We start from the raw sequence: 19,784 nt of genomic DNA, 5'->3' as shown, positions 1-19,784 counted from the left end.
AAATAGACTGATGGTTAAAGCAGTGGTTCCCAAAGTGGGTCCTTGAGGGAGTTCCATGGGGTCCCCAGCTAAATGATAGTTAGGAACCAAATGGACCCTTATGGATTTAACTCTTGAGAGTGTACAAATGGACCTGTTGCGGAGTTAAATTAACATTACAATATTTGTGTTGCGTAGCGCGATGTGTTGTGAGCTTGTAGATCGCGCTGTGTTCAAATAGCAGATATATATATATATATATATATATATATATATAAACTGAAGCAAGCCCAAATAAGCGACTTTACATCATAATAAGCCCAGAGTTGCATATGGCAACATAACGGTGCTCTGAGAGTGTACAAACTGAACCACATTGCCCTGTAAATAGCCTGTTTATAGACCACTCACTGAGTTAAATGATCACTGGGGATTTCGCAGTGTGTAGAACCTGTGTAGAACCCCTCCTTCCGAAAGCTGTTTATAAACAAACAGAAAATGAAAAATAACCAGCTCTCTACAGTAAGTGTGATTGCATTTAGCCTTTGGGAGAGTCTGGAAATATTTAAGCAATAGCAATAACCACAGCCTATTAAAGTAATTAATAATAATTGTGTGCTGTGGTCTATATAAATTGAGGTATTTTGAGTCATGCATTTCTCCCCGCATGTTTAATTATCTCCCTGTGATTGGTCTTGTAGCCTTTCTCATGTCGAGGACCCCCACCTTCAAATGCGTTTGACCCACGGACCCCCATCGGGAAATATGCCGTGCCAGAAAGGGACCACCCCCCCCCCACCCCCCCAACCCTTTGTGCAACATTTTGAGCTTGTAGATCTGATACTTGTCCTATTAGGAGATGGGAGGTTTCTGCCCGACAGCAACGATATGATTTTGCTGAGAGGGGAGGGGGGCACTTTGAGGAACCCCCCCCCCCCCCCCGCCCACCCCCACACACACACACCCTTTACAATGTTCCCGTTCTATTGTCCACGTCTTGTATATACAGTTACTAGTAGAAACTCCAAAAGCACTTTTGAGGAATGCTGGTCGCTTCCATTGTGTCAGGTTATAATACATCAGAAGTATCCATTTCATTCACGGAGCCGTTTCCTGATGTGTGTCATGTTTTGCCCCATACAGTGACCCGGCGTCATGGGTTTCCTCCTCGACACAGGGGGTGGCGGGGGGGGGGGGCTTTGAACTGCTGCATGCCTGCACATAGCTAGATGTGGTTTATGAATGATATCACCATTCCACTGGTTCTCAAACGTACCCCTAAATGGACACGCATTAGCCCGTGGACCCCCGTTTGAATAGATGCCCCATAAGAGAAGGTTTCTTTTTTTTATAGCCGTGATTCTCAACCATTTTAATATCAAGCCCACTTTGAGAATCACTTCACTGACACTGACATTATCTACGTGGCCTAAAATGTTCATGTTTTCTTTGAACTTCCTCGCAGTATGTATTTCACCGTTCCACAAAAACGAAAAACGAAATGCATGTAGCCAATCTACAAGAAAAAAATGTACTCTTTTTGTCGTGGTGCAATGTGGGGTGAGCTTGTAGATCTGCTCCTGTTTGAAAAACAATAGCCAAAATAGGGACACAAAGGGTTAAATCAACAATGCACGTACAACTCTGCAACAAACTCTATACACACGTCCATGTTCTATAGGAGTCTTTATTCACTGAAAGAGTCATGAATGATCCCAGTTGAAGGAAAAGCCGTGGAGAGATGGAGAGGAGAGATAATTCCCGTGGATTATTTTCCCTCGCACTGTCGTTATCTGATCACAGGGAGTGAGAAGGGAGGCAGTCGCGGGTAGAACGTGAAAGCCGAGGAATCAACCGTGGTGTGGACGAAGAACCTTTTTACTTAATGTGTGTTGAAGCACCTGTGACGGCCTCCTGCGTTGAAACATTTGACTTGAGTAATGCGCACAAAAGTATTGGAATCGAAATGTACTAGTGCAATATAGTACTAAGTACACATGGAGTATAAAGTATATAAAGGAGCTCAAATTACCTCAGATTAAGTGTAGCGTGTGTTACTTTGCACCACAGGGAATGAGGGATGAAGGGAAGGAAGAGAGTTGGGGTGGGTTTCCGTTCTTCATTATCCTCCTGGAAGATGCACGTAGGCATGTCTGCGCAAAGACAGACAGACAGACAAGATGGACAGACAGACAGACAGACAGACAGGCAGGCCTTATCAGCATTCTCCACCAAACCTTAGGGAGTGTGCATGGGTGGAGGAGGCCATTTAGGGCAAGCCTTACACGCCTTGATTTATACTTGGTTTGCATGCCGCATCGCGCACCTAAAACAGCTCATCTACAAGCTCACAATGATGGGCCATGGAGCGCCTTACGAGCTTGTAGATCTGCTCTTTTAGGCATTTTCGACGCCGGCTTGCCGCTATAAATGGGTATAAATCAGGCTTCGGAGCCTGTGATGTTGCTATGAGAAATAAAAGGTCATGTTTCAACACGTCCTCATGTATGTTACATGTTCTAAACCGGGGACGCCGTTCCCACGGCCTTTTTTGTCATTTTGCATGCTCGTGTCTGTCTACACATGCACAGACGCGTGTGCCTGCGAGACTGCATGCGTTCCCGTGATCTATGCCCAATGTATCGCTGGCTGATTTGCATTGCATGAAGTCCGTTATAGTTCTATCTGGTGTCAGTCATTGGAGGTGTCAATGTGTACTTGCAGTACGTACGTAGAATTAGGCCATGATGGCACCCATATACACTTCACATAACATTGTATTTATAGTAGTTTGCTTACTCTGTGTGTGAGCTGAGCACTCGCTTTTTTTTTGGACCACAAGGTCATGGGTTTGATCCCATGAGCAGCACGGCTTGGCTGCGACAGTCGTGCGGCAAGTACTGCGAGCTGATGGTAGGTGTGACTGACGCTCCACCTCAGCCATCCATCTCCCAACCATTTAAATGTGTCAGGGGTCTAACACGTTGAAATGGGGATAATGGGCGAGTGAGAATTGTCCCGAAGCAATGCCTAGAAATGAAAATAAAATTGACAAATAAATGATTTAACATGTTGATTGACATGCAGTGCAGTCGCTTCTGGTCTTGATGTAGTGAGTGATTTGGAGAGCATCTATGTTTTGTTGATGTAAGTGTATTGTTCTGTGTCGACATGTTTAATGTATTGTTTTGTCTATGTACTCTGTACTGTATTCATTGTGTTGTGCCCGAGGACCCCCTCTAAAACGAGATGATACATCTTAAGGGGCTATCCTCTAAAGGAAATACATTTTCAATATATATATATACATGAATTCTATTATCCTACCTTTTCAGCTACGAGCTTGTAGATCTGCTATTTTAGAAAAATAGTGAAAATGTGTCTTCTTTCACAGCGATGGTTTTCAACTCAACTCCAGTATAGAATTAAACGTTTTTAAAAACGTTACCTTTTTAAAAGTATAAAACATTTGCTCGATCTCAGATCGGATGGTTTGCGAGTTTAGCAGCGGACAGACACACAGACCCTCTTCCAGCCAGCTCGGCCCCTATAGGAGCCACGCTGTCAAAGCGGAGTAGATTCTATTTCTGGGTCTCACAATTCTCTTGTCGTCTCTTGTCAGTCAGCGTCAGGGATGTTTGAGACAAACCAATGCGGTCACAGCTAAAAATAGCCACCGTGTCATTAATCAGACGTGCACCGTGAGGGGCAGACGTTTGTCTCTAGTTTGACCCCAAGGCGTCCTTGAGGCTCCAGGGGGTCCCCAGCTAGGAACCAAATATACTCTCATACTGTAGGTCTGTTCCATCCGTGCACTCTCTTAGTTACGGTTTACGTTACGGTCTGTGGTCCTTATGCAGAACAAACCGGGGGTCCTTGAAATAAGTGTTCTCAAAGAGAAAGCCATTGTCCCCAGGGGTGCACAATTTGAAAAGAGGGCTACACAAAGTACTTTTGATGTGTGTGTGTGTCACTGTAGTATGATCAAGTAGTAGGGCATTAATTTACAAAAAAAACACGAAACGTTAGAAGATAGAGATAGGAGCTTTCTGCCCGACAGCAACGATATTCAGCCTAAGACATGATGTTGTTTTTTGCAATAGGTGCACCGGCAGCCGGAGGCTATGTGGCTACAGTATCTGGGGGTCCTTGGCATGAAAAAGGTAGGGAACCCCCCTGGTCCAGGCCTGCGTTAGTTGGCCACAAGCTAGGGCCCACCAGGATTGGTCCCAGCCCAGATCCTCTGGCCCATTGTCCAGGGTTCCTGGCTGGCCTTCCCAATGTGAAATCCCTAGCAGAATGTGTGCAGCACTTTTTCGAAAAAGGCATCGATGCAGGAATGCATCGCATGCAAATGTAGCGTGCCAGCCCATTCACTTCCTCCGTGTGTGGAGGTCTGCTCATTTGAGTCTGTATTCTGTAATCCACCACTCCACTACTGGGCTTCGACATCGAAATAGATTGTGATGTCACTTCTCAAGAATGTAAGTCACAAGTGTTCAGTGGTGGGAGAAGTACTCTGGCTATTCGTTACAGCGCTTGTTTCACCTGACAGTTAATGATGTGTCATTCTATAACTATATATATATATATATATATATACCCCCAAATTGTAGGGTTGGGGTTGTACTCCACCATTGTGTGTTATCAGCTCTTTGCTGTGTTTGTTCTGGTAATACTGTCTACTGTACACACTGCACTGTACTGTACACACTTAGCGTTCATTTGAACCCTTATTGTAAATCTTTTTTTCATGAATTTTGGAAGTTGTCGAGTTAGCGTTCAGTGACACCAAGGTCACAGTGGAGGAGGAAGTGTCTTCTCTGTCATCGACCCATTCTGGGCTCTCAGACATGGCTTGAGCTGCACAGGAACAGCAAACTGCCCGGGTTCAAATCAGGGCTAGAAGAGGAACGTTACTGTACGTATAGTGCAGTTTCATATCATCATATTCAAATTGAAATGATGATTCAAATCATTAACGCATATCAACCAGTGCCATTGAAAAGGCTGTCATTAAGCTGGAGAACTTTATTGATCTAGGATGGATTGATTTCAGAACAAGTCCCTTTTTTTTTAAATGAAGAAGCGATGCATGTGTACAAAGCATGAGCTCATCACCGTGAGCTCTGATGGACTGTAACAGTGTGTGTGTGTGTGTGTGTGTGTGTGTGTGTGTGGGAGGGGGGACCCCCCCCCCCGCGGAGTGCTTCTTTGCTAATGTAACCGATTAGCTCCGCAGTGTGGCCCTTTGACCTAACGGGGGAAAATGACTGATGCCTACAAGGTTTCCCCAAGGCCTGCATCCAGTGACTGTGGGTGGGCCAAAGAGAGAGAGAGAGGGGGAGGGTTGAGGAAGAGGGGGGAGGGGGGCATGGGAGAATGAGTTTTCAATGGCGCGCTAACTTAAGGCCCCTGGCGATTTGGATGAGAGCCAGCGGGTTTGAGAAAATAAGAATTGGAGGGTACAGGGCAGGCCCATTAGTCACTGGACAGACAGAGAGACTGACAGTAGGGTGTGTGTGTGTGTGTGTGGGGGGGTACCTGGGGAAAGGGCATGTCTGGGGCAGTGGCTCCCCAAACGCTTGTGTTGTGGTGTCAGGTTGTCAATTGGCCGACATGAATAGAATGCATGGAAAGTGATCCCTATACGCACATGTAATTTATTAGATATATTGTATGTTGTCATTGTTGTGACACTGGTGAACAGAGAGCTCGCTTATACACTCACTCTTTTTCACTCGTACACACACACACACACACACACACATGCACATATGCTGTAATGATGCTTACACAAGCACAACCTGAAATTAAAAGTTCGAGTACCAGGCACTAATTGAATTGCACAGCAGACTTGGAAGTCCACACACCAGCTCTGACAGTGTGATGAAACCAAACTGGATTCCTGGAAACGGTTCCAAAATGTGATGGAACCGATTCCGGTTCCTCAATGTTGGATCCAGTAACTCCCGTTCCGGATCCCAACCGTATATTATGTAACCGTGTGCAGCAGTAGCTACACTGCAATGTGCCGAGAGCAGAAACAAAAGATATACTATAAGAAAGGAGAGAGAGTGTGATGCACCGTTCATTCTTTCCTTCTTTGTGTGTGTGTGTGTGTGTGTGTGTGTGTGTGTGTGTGTGTGTGTGCGTGCGTGTGTGTGCGTGTGTGTGTGTGTGTGTGTGTGTGTGAGATGCACAAAAAAGCAGTGTTTTGTGACAGATGTGTTGTGGAGAGAATGGAAATTATACAGGCACAGATGTTTGAGAGCCTGATCTGCACACAAATACAGTATACACAGTGATACACACAAACACACTCTCTCTCTCTCTTCCTCTTTCCATCTCTCTCTCTCTCTCTCTCTCTCTCATGTGCAGCAGGCTATCTCTCCTCACTGTCTCCTCCTCCCTGTAGTTTCTTCCTCCTCCACTGACCTACTTCCCTGCAATGGGGATGAGCTAGTGAGCTGAATGGGAAGTGGCAGTAGCATCTCTCTCTCTCTCTCTTTCTCTCTCTCTCTCTCTCTCTCTCTCTCTCTCTCTCTCTCTCTGCTTCTCACCATGTCTCTCTCTCTCTCTCTCTCTCTCTCTCTCTCTCTCTCTCTCTCTCTCTCTCTCTCTGCTCGGCTGCATCAAACAGCCGAGTGGCTCGTGTGTGTGCGTGCGCCAGCGTTTGCACCGAAATATAGCTGCTCTATAACCTCCACTAGTAGCTTGTATAGATCAGCTATGTTTCCGCTTACGGATGAAAATGACAAAATGACATTCATAAAATCGCTGTCCTAAAATATCCTCACGAGTATGTGTGTGCGCGCGCATGTGCGTTAGAATGTGCATGGTACACCGTAGTACTTATGCTTGTGCATGCATGTGTCTATACGCGCACAGTACATCATCATGCTGGTGCGTCTGTGCATGAAAAATGAGTACGACCGGTGTGTTCTATACTGTGCATGTTTGTATAGAGTGCATGCATGTGCACATGCGCACGCATGCATTTGAGCAGTGTTAATGCCATGAAGCAGCACTAACGCATTTTTATTTAGTTGTTCCTTCAAGTGCATATAAACTGGCCGTTTATCATCTGCAGGCATGCGTGTGGGGAAGAAATGGTTCAGAGGGGGATGAAAAATCCCTGTCTTTTTTATGTACCTCCCCAAGCTTTTGTCATTTGCGCACACACACGCACACACAAACACACACACACACACACACACACACACACACACACACAATATACACACACGTATAAATTGTTCATATATAGAGTTACCTGTTCCCCAAAGATGTTGGGCTTTCCCATCTGTCACATTCAATGTCACTCTAATGTCTGTCACAGTCACTGGTAGAGGGAAATGTATAGGCTAACTTTTGTGTGTTTGTGCACGCACACACTCGGCTAAGTCACGAGCCAGGGAGATGTGACGGCAAGTAACCCACGCACATGACACCACAAAGAGAATAGATAACAAGACGCCGGGGAAACAAAATGTAGACCTGCAGAGAAAGCAATAGAATAGCGAGAGGGAGAGGAGTGAGAGGGGATCCGTGTAACTTTGAGATGGATGCTGTGTGGGAACGATGACAGATGTTGGTGACAGACGCTGGTGGGGGGGGGGGGTCTCAAACAGAGAAGTGGGGGGATGGGGTGGGTGCGGTTTTATGCGTTTTATGCCATGTGTCTATAAGCACATTCCTCAAAACGCTTCTAAATATTATTAGGTTTTCTTTTCTGCGGTGCTTGTTTTTAAAGTGTAGTTGTGGTTCTGAAACGTGAGGAACACCCCCCCCCCCCCCCCCCCAATTTTTATTTATTTATCCGCAGACTCCCTTTTGAAAATAATTGATTGTGTGCCAAGGAGACTGCTCCATACAATATCTGTGTTTTTAAATATTCCACATTTTTCACACATTTTTTTCCCGAGATTTGTTTTTGTTCTACAAGCTTTTCCTCAAGATTAGTTTTTGACCTTCAAGCTCAATGCGTTCTGCTGTGACGGGCTGGGAGCTTGTAGATCTGCTATTTTCAAATAGCCTAAATGCTTCTTTTGGCCTTATTTTTTATAGACATGGTTGCTTTTTTAGCTCACAAAGTGATGGACAGAGTAAATTCTTAAGAGTATATATGAATAGAGACGGCACCGGATTTCTCCTCCCATCCACTTGCATTAAGTTGCGCAAAAGCGCATGAGGCGATTTCACTCCTCCTTCCGGGTAGGAACAGAGTGCATTCTGGGATTGATTGGGCCAAACTCATGAATGCACTGGCCGTTGACTATCATTGCACTGAAACAGCGTTCACGTCACGGGTCATCATGAGCGTGCGCAATGATAGTCAACGGACCAGTGCGTTCATGAGTTTGACCCAGCGCTGCGATACCAAATTCGGCCACTATGTCCATTTCGCCTCAGGGTTTCCTCCGGGTGCCGTCTCTATTTTTTTTTTGATTGATTACTTTATTGAAAAAATATTTCAAAAGGATAAAATTCACAAGAAAGCTGTTAGGCTTGTTTCCATTGTGGTCCTCTTGGGGAAAGGGGAAGGGGAGCAACAGACAAACGGTACAATACAGACAAAAACATACATCATACATACTCAAAGAGTCAATTTGGCTATCGCATTTGTGTGTGTGTTTGCACAGAAACTGTTCTGCAAAAATCATTCGTGTGTGTGTGTGTGTGTGTGTGTGTGTGTCTGTGATGATTTACAAGGGCCAAATTGTACAATTTCAAAAACAGATTGGAGAAAAATAAAATCTCACGTCTAATAGGGATTAGGCATTTAGGGGTTGGGTTTATGCCGATCTATAATGAGTTATGTTGCACCGACCGAAGACATCAGACCTTCAAGCTCTGCAATGTGATGTAACTAACTATAACTCAGGCTTTAGGGGTTAAAATATGGCAAAGGGCCATACTAAAACATTGACGTCTTCGTGTGTGTGTGTGTGTGTGTGTGTGTGTGTGTGTGTGTGTGGATCACTTGGCCTACTTTTCCTGGGTATGGGCTGGCAGCGAGCCAGCAGGAATGTTGCTGCTGAGTGAGGACCAGCCGCACGTGGGGCTCTGTGGGAGAGTGGAGATGGACACACACACACACACACACACACACACACACACCCACACACACACTTAAGATAGGAGTTTCAGGATGTTATCGTGCTGAATCCCCTGTCGAGCGGCCTCTCTTCTCTTTCGCTGGGCTCATCCAGCTGTCCACAACATGCAACACGAAACACACTCTAGTGACGTAATGGCTTGTCACGGGCTCCTCCTCCTCCTTACGCTGCTAGATCTTGTCCTAATTTTTTAAAAAAATAAGAAGAAACCATTCAGAAAGTACCGTGTCATGGTTTTCCCCAGGTGATAAAAACCTGAAAGAACCTATAGGTTTGTCTACCAAAAGTACATGCGGAATGCGTTATCCTGAGTTTATCCACACTAGAGATGTGCCCGTGGGGCCTTAATTAGTTAATTCCCTATTTGGAATGATTGCATTTCTGTATGTGTCTCTCTGTGTTCCTATATTCCTATATATATGGAGTTCTGTGTCAGCCATGACCAAATATGGAGCGTTGGGATGTCGGGACAGGCCAGCTTATGGAGTTCTGTGTCAGGCATACCCAAATGTAGTGTTGTGAGGGCAGAACAGGCCAGCTCCATATGTGGACTCTGCAGGGCAGGGGCCTGGTCCAAAGCCCGGTCAGAGGCGTTTTTGAGACGGTTCTGGACAACCGTGTGTCTGACCGACGTGATACCGGGCACTGCACTCCCTGTGGTGGGGGTGGAACGAGCGTGTCGAATTTGAAGTCGGTGCGGCGAACGGTTCTCGAGTTCTGTGGATCACAGACGTACAGAGACTTGGTGCATTTATTGGATGAACAGGAGTGTCTCCATTCCACTGGTTCTCCAACCTTTTTCTTGTCAAGGACCCCCAAATTGACACGTATTTAGTCCGCGGACCCACATTTGAAATGAGCCACGAGCCAAATGAGAGGACCAAGTATATGTAAGTAATAAGTAACCTGAGTTAAAAACATTCACTTTGAAAGAATATATATTCAAAGATTTGCGACCACATTTTTACGATTTTACAAAAATGGCAGACCTACAAGCTCGAGTGGAGCACTACGAGCTTAGATCTGCCATTTTTCAATAGCCTAATTATAACATAATGTTTAAAACACCAAAAGGGGTTCCCGCCCATAATGGGTTAAGTGCTGTAAGAGTGTAGAAATGTATGCGTAAATCTATACATTTTTGATACTGTCGAATGTCGATCTTGTTGTTGAATGCAAAATGCATTTTTTGGCCCCCAGCTCAACACGTTTGTATAGAGCCACAGGCTATAAGCTGACGTAGCCATTCAGCGAACCATGATGGACTCTTCTATGCCCGACTGTGCAGATTTGGCTTAACAAACATGCATGCAACGTCTGCCTTGTCCAATCTGTGTGGTTGTTTGATAGTTACGTTAAAGCCGAAGAGAAACCCCTTATGCAGACTTCCACCTGACAGCTTCAGGTTCTGCCTCTGTCGAAACAACAGTGGCTTTGGTGAGGTGGGCACATTCATTTTGTGTGTGTGTGTGTGTGTGTGTGTGTGTGTGTCATTGGGTACAATGTCGAAACGACAGCACTTTCTATGGTGGTCGGAATGTCACACCTTTGTTGTCTAACATCGCACAGGCCTTGTTGTCACAAACCATGGCTTTGCACAGTGCTTTGTATTTGTGCTGTTAAGGCACACAGGTGCAGGATCACATGCAAGCAACATGCATGACTGTACGCACGACACACACACACACACACACACACACACACACACACACACACACACACACACACACAGCTGCCATCCAATGTGCTGATGCAACAGCCTGCAAACAGCCACTATTCAGGGCTGTGTGCATTATTCAAAGCTTCCTTCGTTAGTATACAGCATTAAAACGTCATGGAGCATGTAATATTCACAAAAACCTCCCAATCACTACAACATGTGCTTGTTCTCTGTTTAATGCATGCCGCTGCCATCCATTTGCCACAGCCCCTGCGCTCCCTCAAGCTCCAGACTTTTAGGGCGCCTTCAAAAGCAGGCGGAAAGAAAACCCATCGGAGCAGTAGACCGAAAGGCAAAATGGAAATCTGGTGTTTTCCCTTTTTGCCCCCCCTCCTCCCACCCATCCATCTGAGCTTCTGTCAAGGGCCCAGCGCATTCATAAAGAATTTAACCGTCCTGGGCTATTTTTAGACGCATGTTGAGAACTCCTACGCAGAACCACTTGTGCTGGAGCGAGCTTTTGATGTTGTGCGGGGTCGAGGGGCTATATTGCACTGTGAAAACCCGAAGGTTCATTTAACTCCCAGTCCCAGAGTGTACAAATGTAACCTTTGTAACAAATGTAACATTTGTACACTCTCTGACACTCTGAGAGTCTGAGTTAGAGACTCATTTGGTTACATTTATTTTCCACATATGGGTCTAACTATTATTTTAGTTGTGGACTCCCTGGAACCCCCTCAAGGACATTCGTACACTGACTCTTCAATCAATCAATCAATCAATCAATCAATCAATCATGTCTTGATTGAATGATACGTCATACAGGCGGTCCAGAGCGCTTCACAGAAGAGGTTCAGAGTTCCGACTGGATAAATGAGCACTATAGAGGATTCACACCAAGCTGAATCTCCGACTGCCCCGATTAAACAAAACGGGTGCGAGGTGTCTGTCCGAATTTCCCCCGCGACCCGTTTACGTTTTCCTCGCTGTCGTTTCGGAGTCTGAGACCGCCTTAATCGTAATCCTCGGCAGCGATGGCTGTACAATTATTTCAAAGTGGGAGGTCAACTGTAGACTGTGGGATGAATCTCTTCTCTTATTTGCTGTTGTATAGGTCTCTGGTTTTTACTGTTGTCTTTGCCAGAGCATGCATATATTTTTCATGGGAGTAAATAGCTTTATAATTGAGCTGGCTTCTAAACGTGTGTGTGTGTGTGTGTGTGTGTGTGTGTGCGCTCGCTCTATTGGCACAACACTTTTTATGCAAGGGCCATTCATTCACAAATTGAAGGAGGTTGCTGGCACAAGAGGTTTTAAGCATGCGCATTTGTGTGTGCGGCGTGCACGTGCGTGTGACGATGTGTGTGCGTTGCGGACATAATAGAGAGTAGTTATGCATACTGTAGCGACCACCCATATCCTTTCCACAGCGTTGAGGAAATCCTCCTCCCATTTAAACCTCTCCCTTCATTGTAGTGGACTGTCATTCTTCTCACTGTCCACATGCACGCTCGCTCGCTTGCTCACACACGCACGCACACACCCACACGTTAGTGCCACTCCATTGGAGCAGTTAGCATAGCATTGGGTCACCACTGTTGGGTGCAGACTCACGGCGCAGGCACCATTGTACCACAGCAGACAAGAGGACTCTTTGTCACTCGCTGAAAGAGGCTCGGATACGGTGTCCGATACCACACAGTAAAAACCCTCTGTGTTAACTGAACTCTTTAAGTGTAAAAAAAAAACGTTTTTACCCGGACAGCACAGACGTTTATGTTGAGGGGGGCCCCCAAGTACAGGCGCCCGCCCCTGTGGCAAGTTTTTATCGTTGCTGTCGGGCAGAAACCTCTTATCTCCATTTTCTAACTTTTGGTGTTTTGTTCATAAATGTCACACGAAACGCGCCGCATTTCGTGCTTGTAGATCTGCCACCTTTGCTATTTTTAAGTCAGTTTGAATCCTGGATTCATGCTGTAAGGCAGAAACCATGCACCGCCAATTCACCATATATTTCAAAGTTGTACTTGAAGAATGAATTCGCTCTACTTTGTCATTACGACGGCATCGAACAAAAGCTGCAAAAACAGCCCGTCTACAAGCTCACAACGGGTCACATAATAGTTATCTTGTCGATCTACAACTTAGAAATAAAAGTGACAATCAGTGCTGTGGATTTTATAAATACTGAACCAATGAATTATAACCCAGAGCTAGTGACTAAAGATCCATTGGACATTCAACTTTGGACATACAGGGTTTGCAGACCGGACAAGCGCCGACATATCGAGTTCTATTAAAGCATTTCAACGCGCTTCCTAACCTCCTCTCTTTTTGTTGTTTTTCTCTCTTCCAGATCATGCCCCCTAGATAGCCTTGACATCCCCTCCACTCCCCCCTCCCCGTCCCTTCTACCCCCCCCCCCCTCCCCGCCCCTCCCCACCCCCCTCCCTCCCCATCCCCCCGCCCTCCCCTTGCGGCCTTCAATAGACCGCACAGCAGCGCCCGGCCCGGAGAGCCGCCAAGCGCCACTGCCTTCCTCCTCCTCCTCCTCCTCCTCCATCGTCATCATCGTCGTCTCTCTCGGCCGCCATCGCCATGCCGCCCAGGAAGCGGACGCGGGCCGGCCTGGGCTTCCTGTGCTGCTTCGGTGGCAGCGAGCCGCTGGAGATCAACCTGAAGGACAGCAGCGTGCCGCTGCAGCTGCTGGAGTTCAGCGCCCCCATGCCCCCGGAGGAGGAACTGAACGCACGCTTCTCCGAGCTGGTGGTGAGTGAGGAGGAAGGGATGATGTGTGTGTGTGTGGGTGGGTCTGTGACGGGATGCACTTTAACCACTTAAACCCTATATGGTGGACTGGAGTCCCTCAGGGCTCTACACTAGTGACTTTTCAGTTTTGTGTTGTGGGGAAAGTATTTGCAGAAAATAGCAGACAAACGATGACTGGTGACCCATTATGGGCCCATTTTTATGGATCACGAGTACATATCCCTCTTTTCATCTGCCCTCTAGTTTTTGAGGGGCGCTAGCCCCTCCTATATACAGGTTTGTCTTGTCTAGACAAACTGTCTGTCACTGAGCAAATTGACATATGATGTTATGTTATGATATCGCAATGTTGTAAGATGATAAGGGTTGGTAAAGCGCCCCTCACTTCACACGGGTGTGATTTATTTTTATATAACTCCTATGAGCTGGCCGCAGACCTCCATCTCGAAATATTTCTTACCACAACACAAGATTTGTTTAGTCTAACCAGCCGTGCTTAGATGATTAACAGTTAACAGATTTGAAACCCATCAGTCATATGTTTAGATCGTTGAGCGTGCGTGCACACACACACACACACACACACACACACACACACACACACACGTACTGTATATACAGTACATTGGCTATTTTCACTAGCTTGGGTCCCACGGGGAGACATCACATTTATCTTAAGGGTCATCTCGCTCGTGCTGTAAAGTTTGAGAACCACTGCACCACAAATACTGTACGTTCAAGCAGTCCGTCTTCAGAGAGAGTTTACTTCTACTACAGTACAATAGACACCTGACATCATTGACCTGTATTACATAACGCTGTCTTACCATGAGACTCATTCATTACCCATAACAACCAATAATCCAGTGCTTGTGGTTTTGTAAAATGGGTGGATGCGATAGAGGTATACAGTATGCTCCATCAATGTGGGTTGGCTGTTCAGAGAATCTGAGCAAAATGCATAATGTGGTGCATGCTTATGAAAGAATGTGCAAACCATTTTCATTCAGCCAATAATATCACGACATCCGCCTGTCAGTGTTCCACACAGATGAGATTCATTGTTCTATGTGTTAACACACTAGTCTGACCAGAATCATGGATAAAACATAATCTCACCCCGGTGATAAAAGTTAACAACCATTGGGGTATCAAAAGCAGAGGCTTTAACCCATTTTGGGCGGGAACCCCTTTTGGTGTAAGCATTATGTTATGCTTTAGCTATTGAAAAATAGCAGATCCACAAGCTCATAGCGCGCCACCCAGTGGCTTGTAGGTCTGCTATTTTTGAAAAATCGAAGAACGAATCGAAGAAACATAGCTTTTTCAGAAAACTGTGAGGATTTAGAAGACATCTATAGAATCGTTCCCAGGTCAAAATGGGTTAAATCCCCCAACCACACCCCCCCCCCCCCCCCCCCCCCCCCCCCCAGCGAATCCAAACCCTGGTTAGCACAATCTGGTGGAGCACGCACACCAACATTACAACACACATGCTTGTATTAGCGTGACAAATAAATCTCTTCAATCTTGAATCGTACGAATCTTCTCTATGTCACTCAAGGGACCTATTTCCAAACGAGTCGCTGTGCAGAAACCAGCCACTGCTTGCTTACATTAGTAACTGAGTGAAAACAGAAGTCATATGTGTTCTGGAACGAGCTCAGGACAGTGCAGTGGTACAATATAAGTCCTGGAATGTTCCCTTTTTCCCCTCCTTAACCCACTCCCGGGAAAGAATCTGTGTCATTTTATACTTTGGCTTGAAAAATGTTGCAAATATTTTGGATCTGTATTATATAAATTTTCAACATCTTCAACACAAATCTTTGCTTCTGGGGTGGAGGGTCGGTGGCCGAACATATATCATTTTGGGTGTCCTAGACATGGAAAGGTTTGAGAAACACTGCAACAGTTTTCCGATTTTTTTTAATTTAAATTATTATTTACTGGCTTCAGGTTGATTAATGGGTTAATGAGAAGCAGCCTTTTTTTTTTTACTTTCCTGACTTGCAAGTCGTTCACTATACCAGCCTCTAAATCGGATTAGCGATGGAAACGGGAAGAGGATTGCGTCCTGCGGTGTTTGGACGTCTTGATGGTTGGATGAGTTAAATCCCCGGACACCCATACTCTAGTCTAGTCCATTCTGCTACACCCAGCCCCGCCGGTTGCCTTCTACTTGTTCCATCTCCATGCCCAGATTGTGCTCGTGTTGTTGGGCTCTGGGCCTTTGGCCAGGCCCAGGCTGGCATGGCTGCGTATAGGCCTGCCTGGCTGTACCCATAACTGCATGGTGTTGACTTGAGACTGTTGTTCGGAGCTCAGCTGTCAGAGCCAAGAGGTCTGCTGTGGGTTTGCATGGCGTGAAAATAATTGCGCATTTACAATTTTTCTCTCGCTCCATTCTCTGTCCTGTCCTTTTTTTCTGTGACGACATTTGCCATTGTGTCTCACCATTTTACACCGGTTCTTGCAACAAAAAGAAAAAAAATCATCGAGGCAGATCTTTGTCCAGTTGTTGGATGACTACTAATGCACTGCACAGGCCATTTACCTGCTCCAGAGCCGCCCTAATGCACTTAGGTTTAAAACTAAGTTAGGATGATAGTGATCAAGGACGATGGCAAACTAGCATGGCTCCAGACCATAGACTCACTCCACCCAGTCACTGCTAGCTTCAGTCAGATGATCGGGCTAGATGGCAAAACTCCAATTAGATGAAGACATGAACCTGTATAGTCTAGGCCAGGGGTCAAGAAGGACCTCTTAGTTATAGCTGAGAGAGAGGGATGAAGCAGGGATCCCCACCATATCATTGTGTTGCAGATTAACAACTTTTATAGATGGCTTGCATATACTTGCGCTGTCATCAGTGTTGTGAAAAAAATGATGGTTTGTTTGTTTAGTGCCTTTCCATTAAAATGTTCGTGTTGCATTTTCAACTTGACCTTTGCTCTGTACTTGGTCTGCTTTCTTCTGTATACCAAACCTCTTCTGCGACATGTTGTAAACCTGCAGATCAGCTATTTTCAGCAAAATGCTCCCACTGGAATAGGAAGCAAGTTGTATACAGTATATAAAGAAAAAGTCCATATCACACAAAGATTTGGCGGCCCCCCCTGTAGTAACTCCCCCCTAGGGATCCCCGGCCCCTGTTGGAAGACCCCTGCTCTAGGCATTAATGAACCACTATTAAATCTAATTAATATTAGACTTTTGTGGGATCATGTACACAGCGTAATTGCAACCCCAAAGGTACCGTAATGACACTGCCCCTGTTCGCAACTGAAAGGCCTGGCTAGACGCCTTTTTACAAGAAGCAGGTCATTACAATGGAAAGAGGTTGCACGAAACACTAGGAAAAGCAAGTTGGAGGCGTGCGTAGCTGTGGATAAAAAACAAAACATGCCTGGCATATGGGAATGCTTAGCCAAATCACGGCAGCCCTCATAGTCCAGATAGAACAAGGCAGAATGACCCACAGCTTACTTAGGGTAAAATATCCGAGCTGAAGTATAAGGAACACAACGGTCCCCTCTCTGGTTTCAAAACCTCTTTCACAGGTTGTCGCTGTTGCGGCAGAAACCTTTGAACCTTTTATAGCTGGTCAAGAAACATGCGTACTGTAGATTAGCACGGTTTTTTTATTTTTGAAAATGAAAGTGGTTAAGTGTGTCTCTGAGTGTCATACTGTATATTGAACCAATGAAGTTGAAGTAAAGAGCTACATTGGATCCATAGGAACACTGTTTTTGTTTTTATATATATTGTATGACAAGTAGCAGATTTTGACATACAAGGTTTCTGCCCAAACGGCGACAATGTAGTATAGAGCCGTCCGAGTTGTTATGAGTGGAGATTTCTTCAAATGCTTACTGGACGGCTCGCGGCTAATGGTCTTTTTGCACCTGATGGTCTGACTGGGACACGAGGACAGATGTTTGGTCTCCTGTGTGCACCTGGTGGACTGGGACACGAGGACAGATGTTTGGTCTCCTGTGTGCACCTGGTGGTCTGGGACACGAGGACAGATGTTTGGTCTCCTGTGTGCACCTGGTGGTCTGGGACACGAGGACAGATGTTTGGTCTCCTGTGTGCACCTGGTGGTCTGGGACACGAGGACAGATGTTTGGTCTCCTGTGTGCACCTGGTGGTCTGGGACACGAGGACAGATGTTTGGTCTCCTGTGTGCACCTGGTGGTCTGGGACACGAGGACAGATGTTTGGTCTGTTAAACATCTGTCCTCGTGTCCAGAGGGTCATTTCATAAACATCACACTCGTGTGATGTGAGGGGCGCCCTGAAACACCCCTAAACAAACATAGACTTGGCTCGCACGAATTACGTCATCATTTACCCTAAACATAGACATAGACTTGACTGGCCTATGACTTGATTTCGGAAAGTCATGCAACTATATAGATGGTGATTAATGATTGTTGATTGAATGATGGTTACAGAACAAAATCAAGTGTCTATACTGTACGTGTTGATCTTAAATCAGATTCATCTGCAATAAACATTCAGTGGTGGAGGAAATATGAATAAATACCTGAGTTTTGAGGTTTAATGTGAAAGCTATGGGATGGGAATTTCCATCCCCTGTAACCCCAAATGTTGTCATTTTATACCCATTCGGAAAGTAATGGCCCATATATATATATATATATATATATATATATATAACTTTAACCACATCTTTGGAAAATCTAAAATATTTTCAATAATACTGGTAGATCTATAAGCTCACACACACGGTGAGCTTGTCAATCTGCTACTTTTAAGCTCACAGCGTGTACATTAAGACGTAACGATGCCTTAATAATAAAGTGATGACAAATAGGATTAAAGTGGTTGAAAGGCTTTTTTACAAGGTTTGAGGGGGGAAACCTACACCTACTCCCCGTCCTGATGGATGAACCATTCACCTGCAACCCGCCTGCGGTGACAGCTTTGACTCATGTGTGCTTTCATTGGCCGGGTCGGTAGAATAACCGGCCCTCGGCGTCCTCGGCGGCGGTGGTCGTCGTCTGGCGAACGCATCGCGTCCGAGCCGACAGTCCGCCCGCCGCCGGCATCTGCTTTAGCCATTACCCCTGCAGGCGTCGTGGTGCGGCGACGCGCTCAGCGCTTGAGAGCGGTCATCCAGGCGTCCGCTGCTCTTGCTACCCAGACGTTTGAGAGCGGTCATCCAGGTCGTCCTCTCTCTCTCTCTATCAGACCTCCTCCAGCTGGCCGGGGGCCGCAGTGACACCGACACGGAGAGAACCTCCACGTGGGGGAGCGGAGGAGGGAACCGGAGAAGAAGGGACTTGCAAACATAACAAGAGTGTTCCCGCAGCATGGCAAGGGATTATTCTCATGGAAGCCCTTTTTTCTTTCTCCCCAGGAGAGAGATGGTGGAGCCTTTAGATTTACATATTCAGAAGTAAACAAAGAAAACTATCCCTCAATAGTCAATAAATATTCAGAAATGCAAAAAGATTAAAAAAAAGGCAAAACATTTTTCAAAGGAATTTCAGAAATAAAATGAAAAGAGAGAAATGGTAAATACCTGATCTACAAGCTCACAATGTGTCACGATGCGACGCATTGTGAGCTTTAAAGGTCGTACATTTTCACTACTAAATGGGGCTTGAAGTGATTGATTTTTAATGTACTGTATACGTTCGGGGCCAGGGGAGAGACCAAACGTTGGAGTGACAGATCTGGGACAGAGGAACAAGCCACCTCCACGGGGGTTCACCTCCACCGCGGGGAGTAGAGACCGTAATGGAGAGTTTAGGCCTGATGCACTACAAGCGTTCTGGAAGACCTGGAAGCCCCCTGCTCTAATTTGAAAAAAGCAAAAGATGCTCTTGTCTTCAGCATTGTAAAGTACTGTAGTCTACAACATAGTCTATCTATAATGGGATGACATGACATAACATATTTATTTGATTGGTATACCTTTACAACAAACCGTTATGGTGTCCGTTACCATTCCTTTTGTAAACACTGCCTTCCCTAGTTTAGGCAAGTCTGCGGCCGGGGGAGTCACAAAGCTCTCACAGAAATCGACCCCCACTTGGGGACTCAACAGCACCCATATACAAAACCCCTCCCACGCCGCTAGCTAACTCCTGCAAAACCCAGGGAAACAAACCTGGAAGCAATCGCCATTGATTTGGACACGGCTGTGCGGAGACCACTTCAGAGAGCCTAATGGATCGCACTAATCACAATACACATTTGCAGCCGGCCGCAGA

At 45.8% G+C, this 19,784-nt stretch overlaps 1 protein-coding gene across 1 annotated transcript in view; it reads left to right on the top strand.

Moving 5' to 3' along the window:
* The window catches only part of daam2 (dishevelled associated activator of morphogenesis 2), a 137,604-nt gene that overhangs the window by 41,025 nt on the left and 76,795 nt on the right, over positions 1–19,784 (top strand). Inside the window, exon 2 of the mRNA XM_080783048.1 lies at positions 13,121–13,533. Within this exon, the coding sequence (XP_080639174.1) occupies positions 13,363–13,533 (171 nt within the window). The 5' untranslated portion in view covers positions 13,121–13,362. The remainder of the gene's footprint in view (positions 1–13,120; positions 13,534–19,784) is intronic.

This window comes from Protomyctophum bolini, assembly GCF_963924005.1.
Source record: "Protomyctophum bolini genome assembly, chromosome: 15".
Lineage (NCBI taxonomy): Eukaryota > Metazoa > Chordata > Actinopteri > Myctophiformes > Myctophidae > Protomyctophum > Protomyctophum bolini.
Note: the sequence above shows the minus strand (reverse complement) of the source record. Positions and strands in the feature narration are given on the sequence as shown.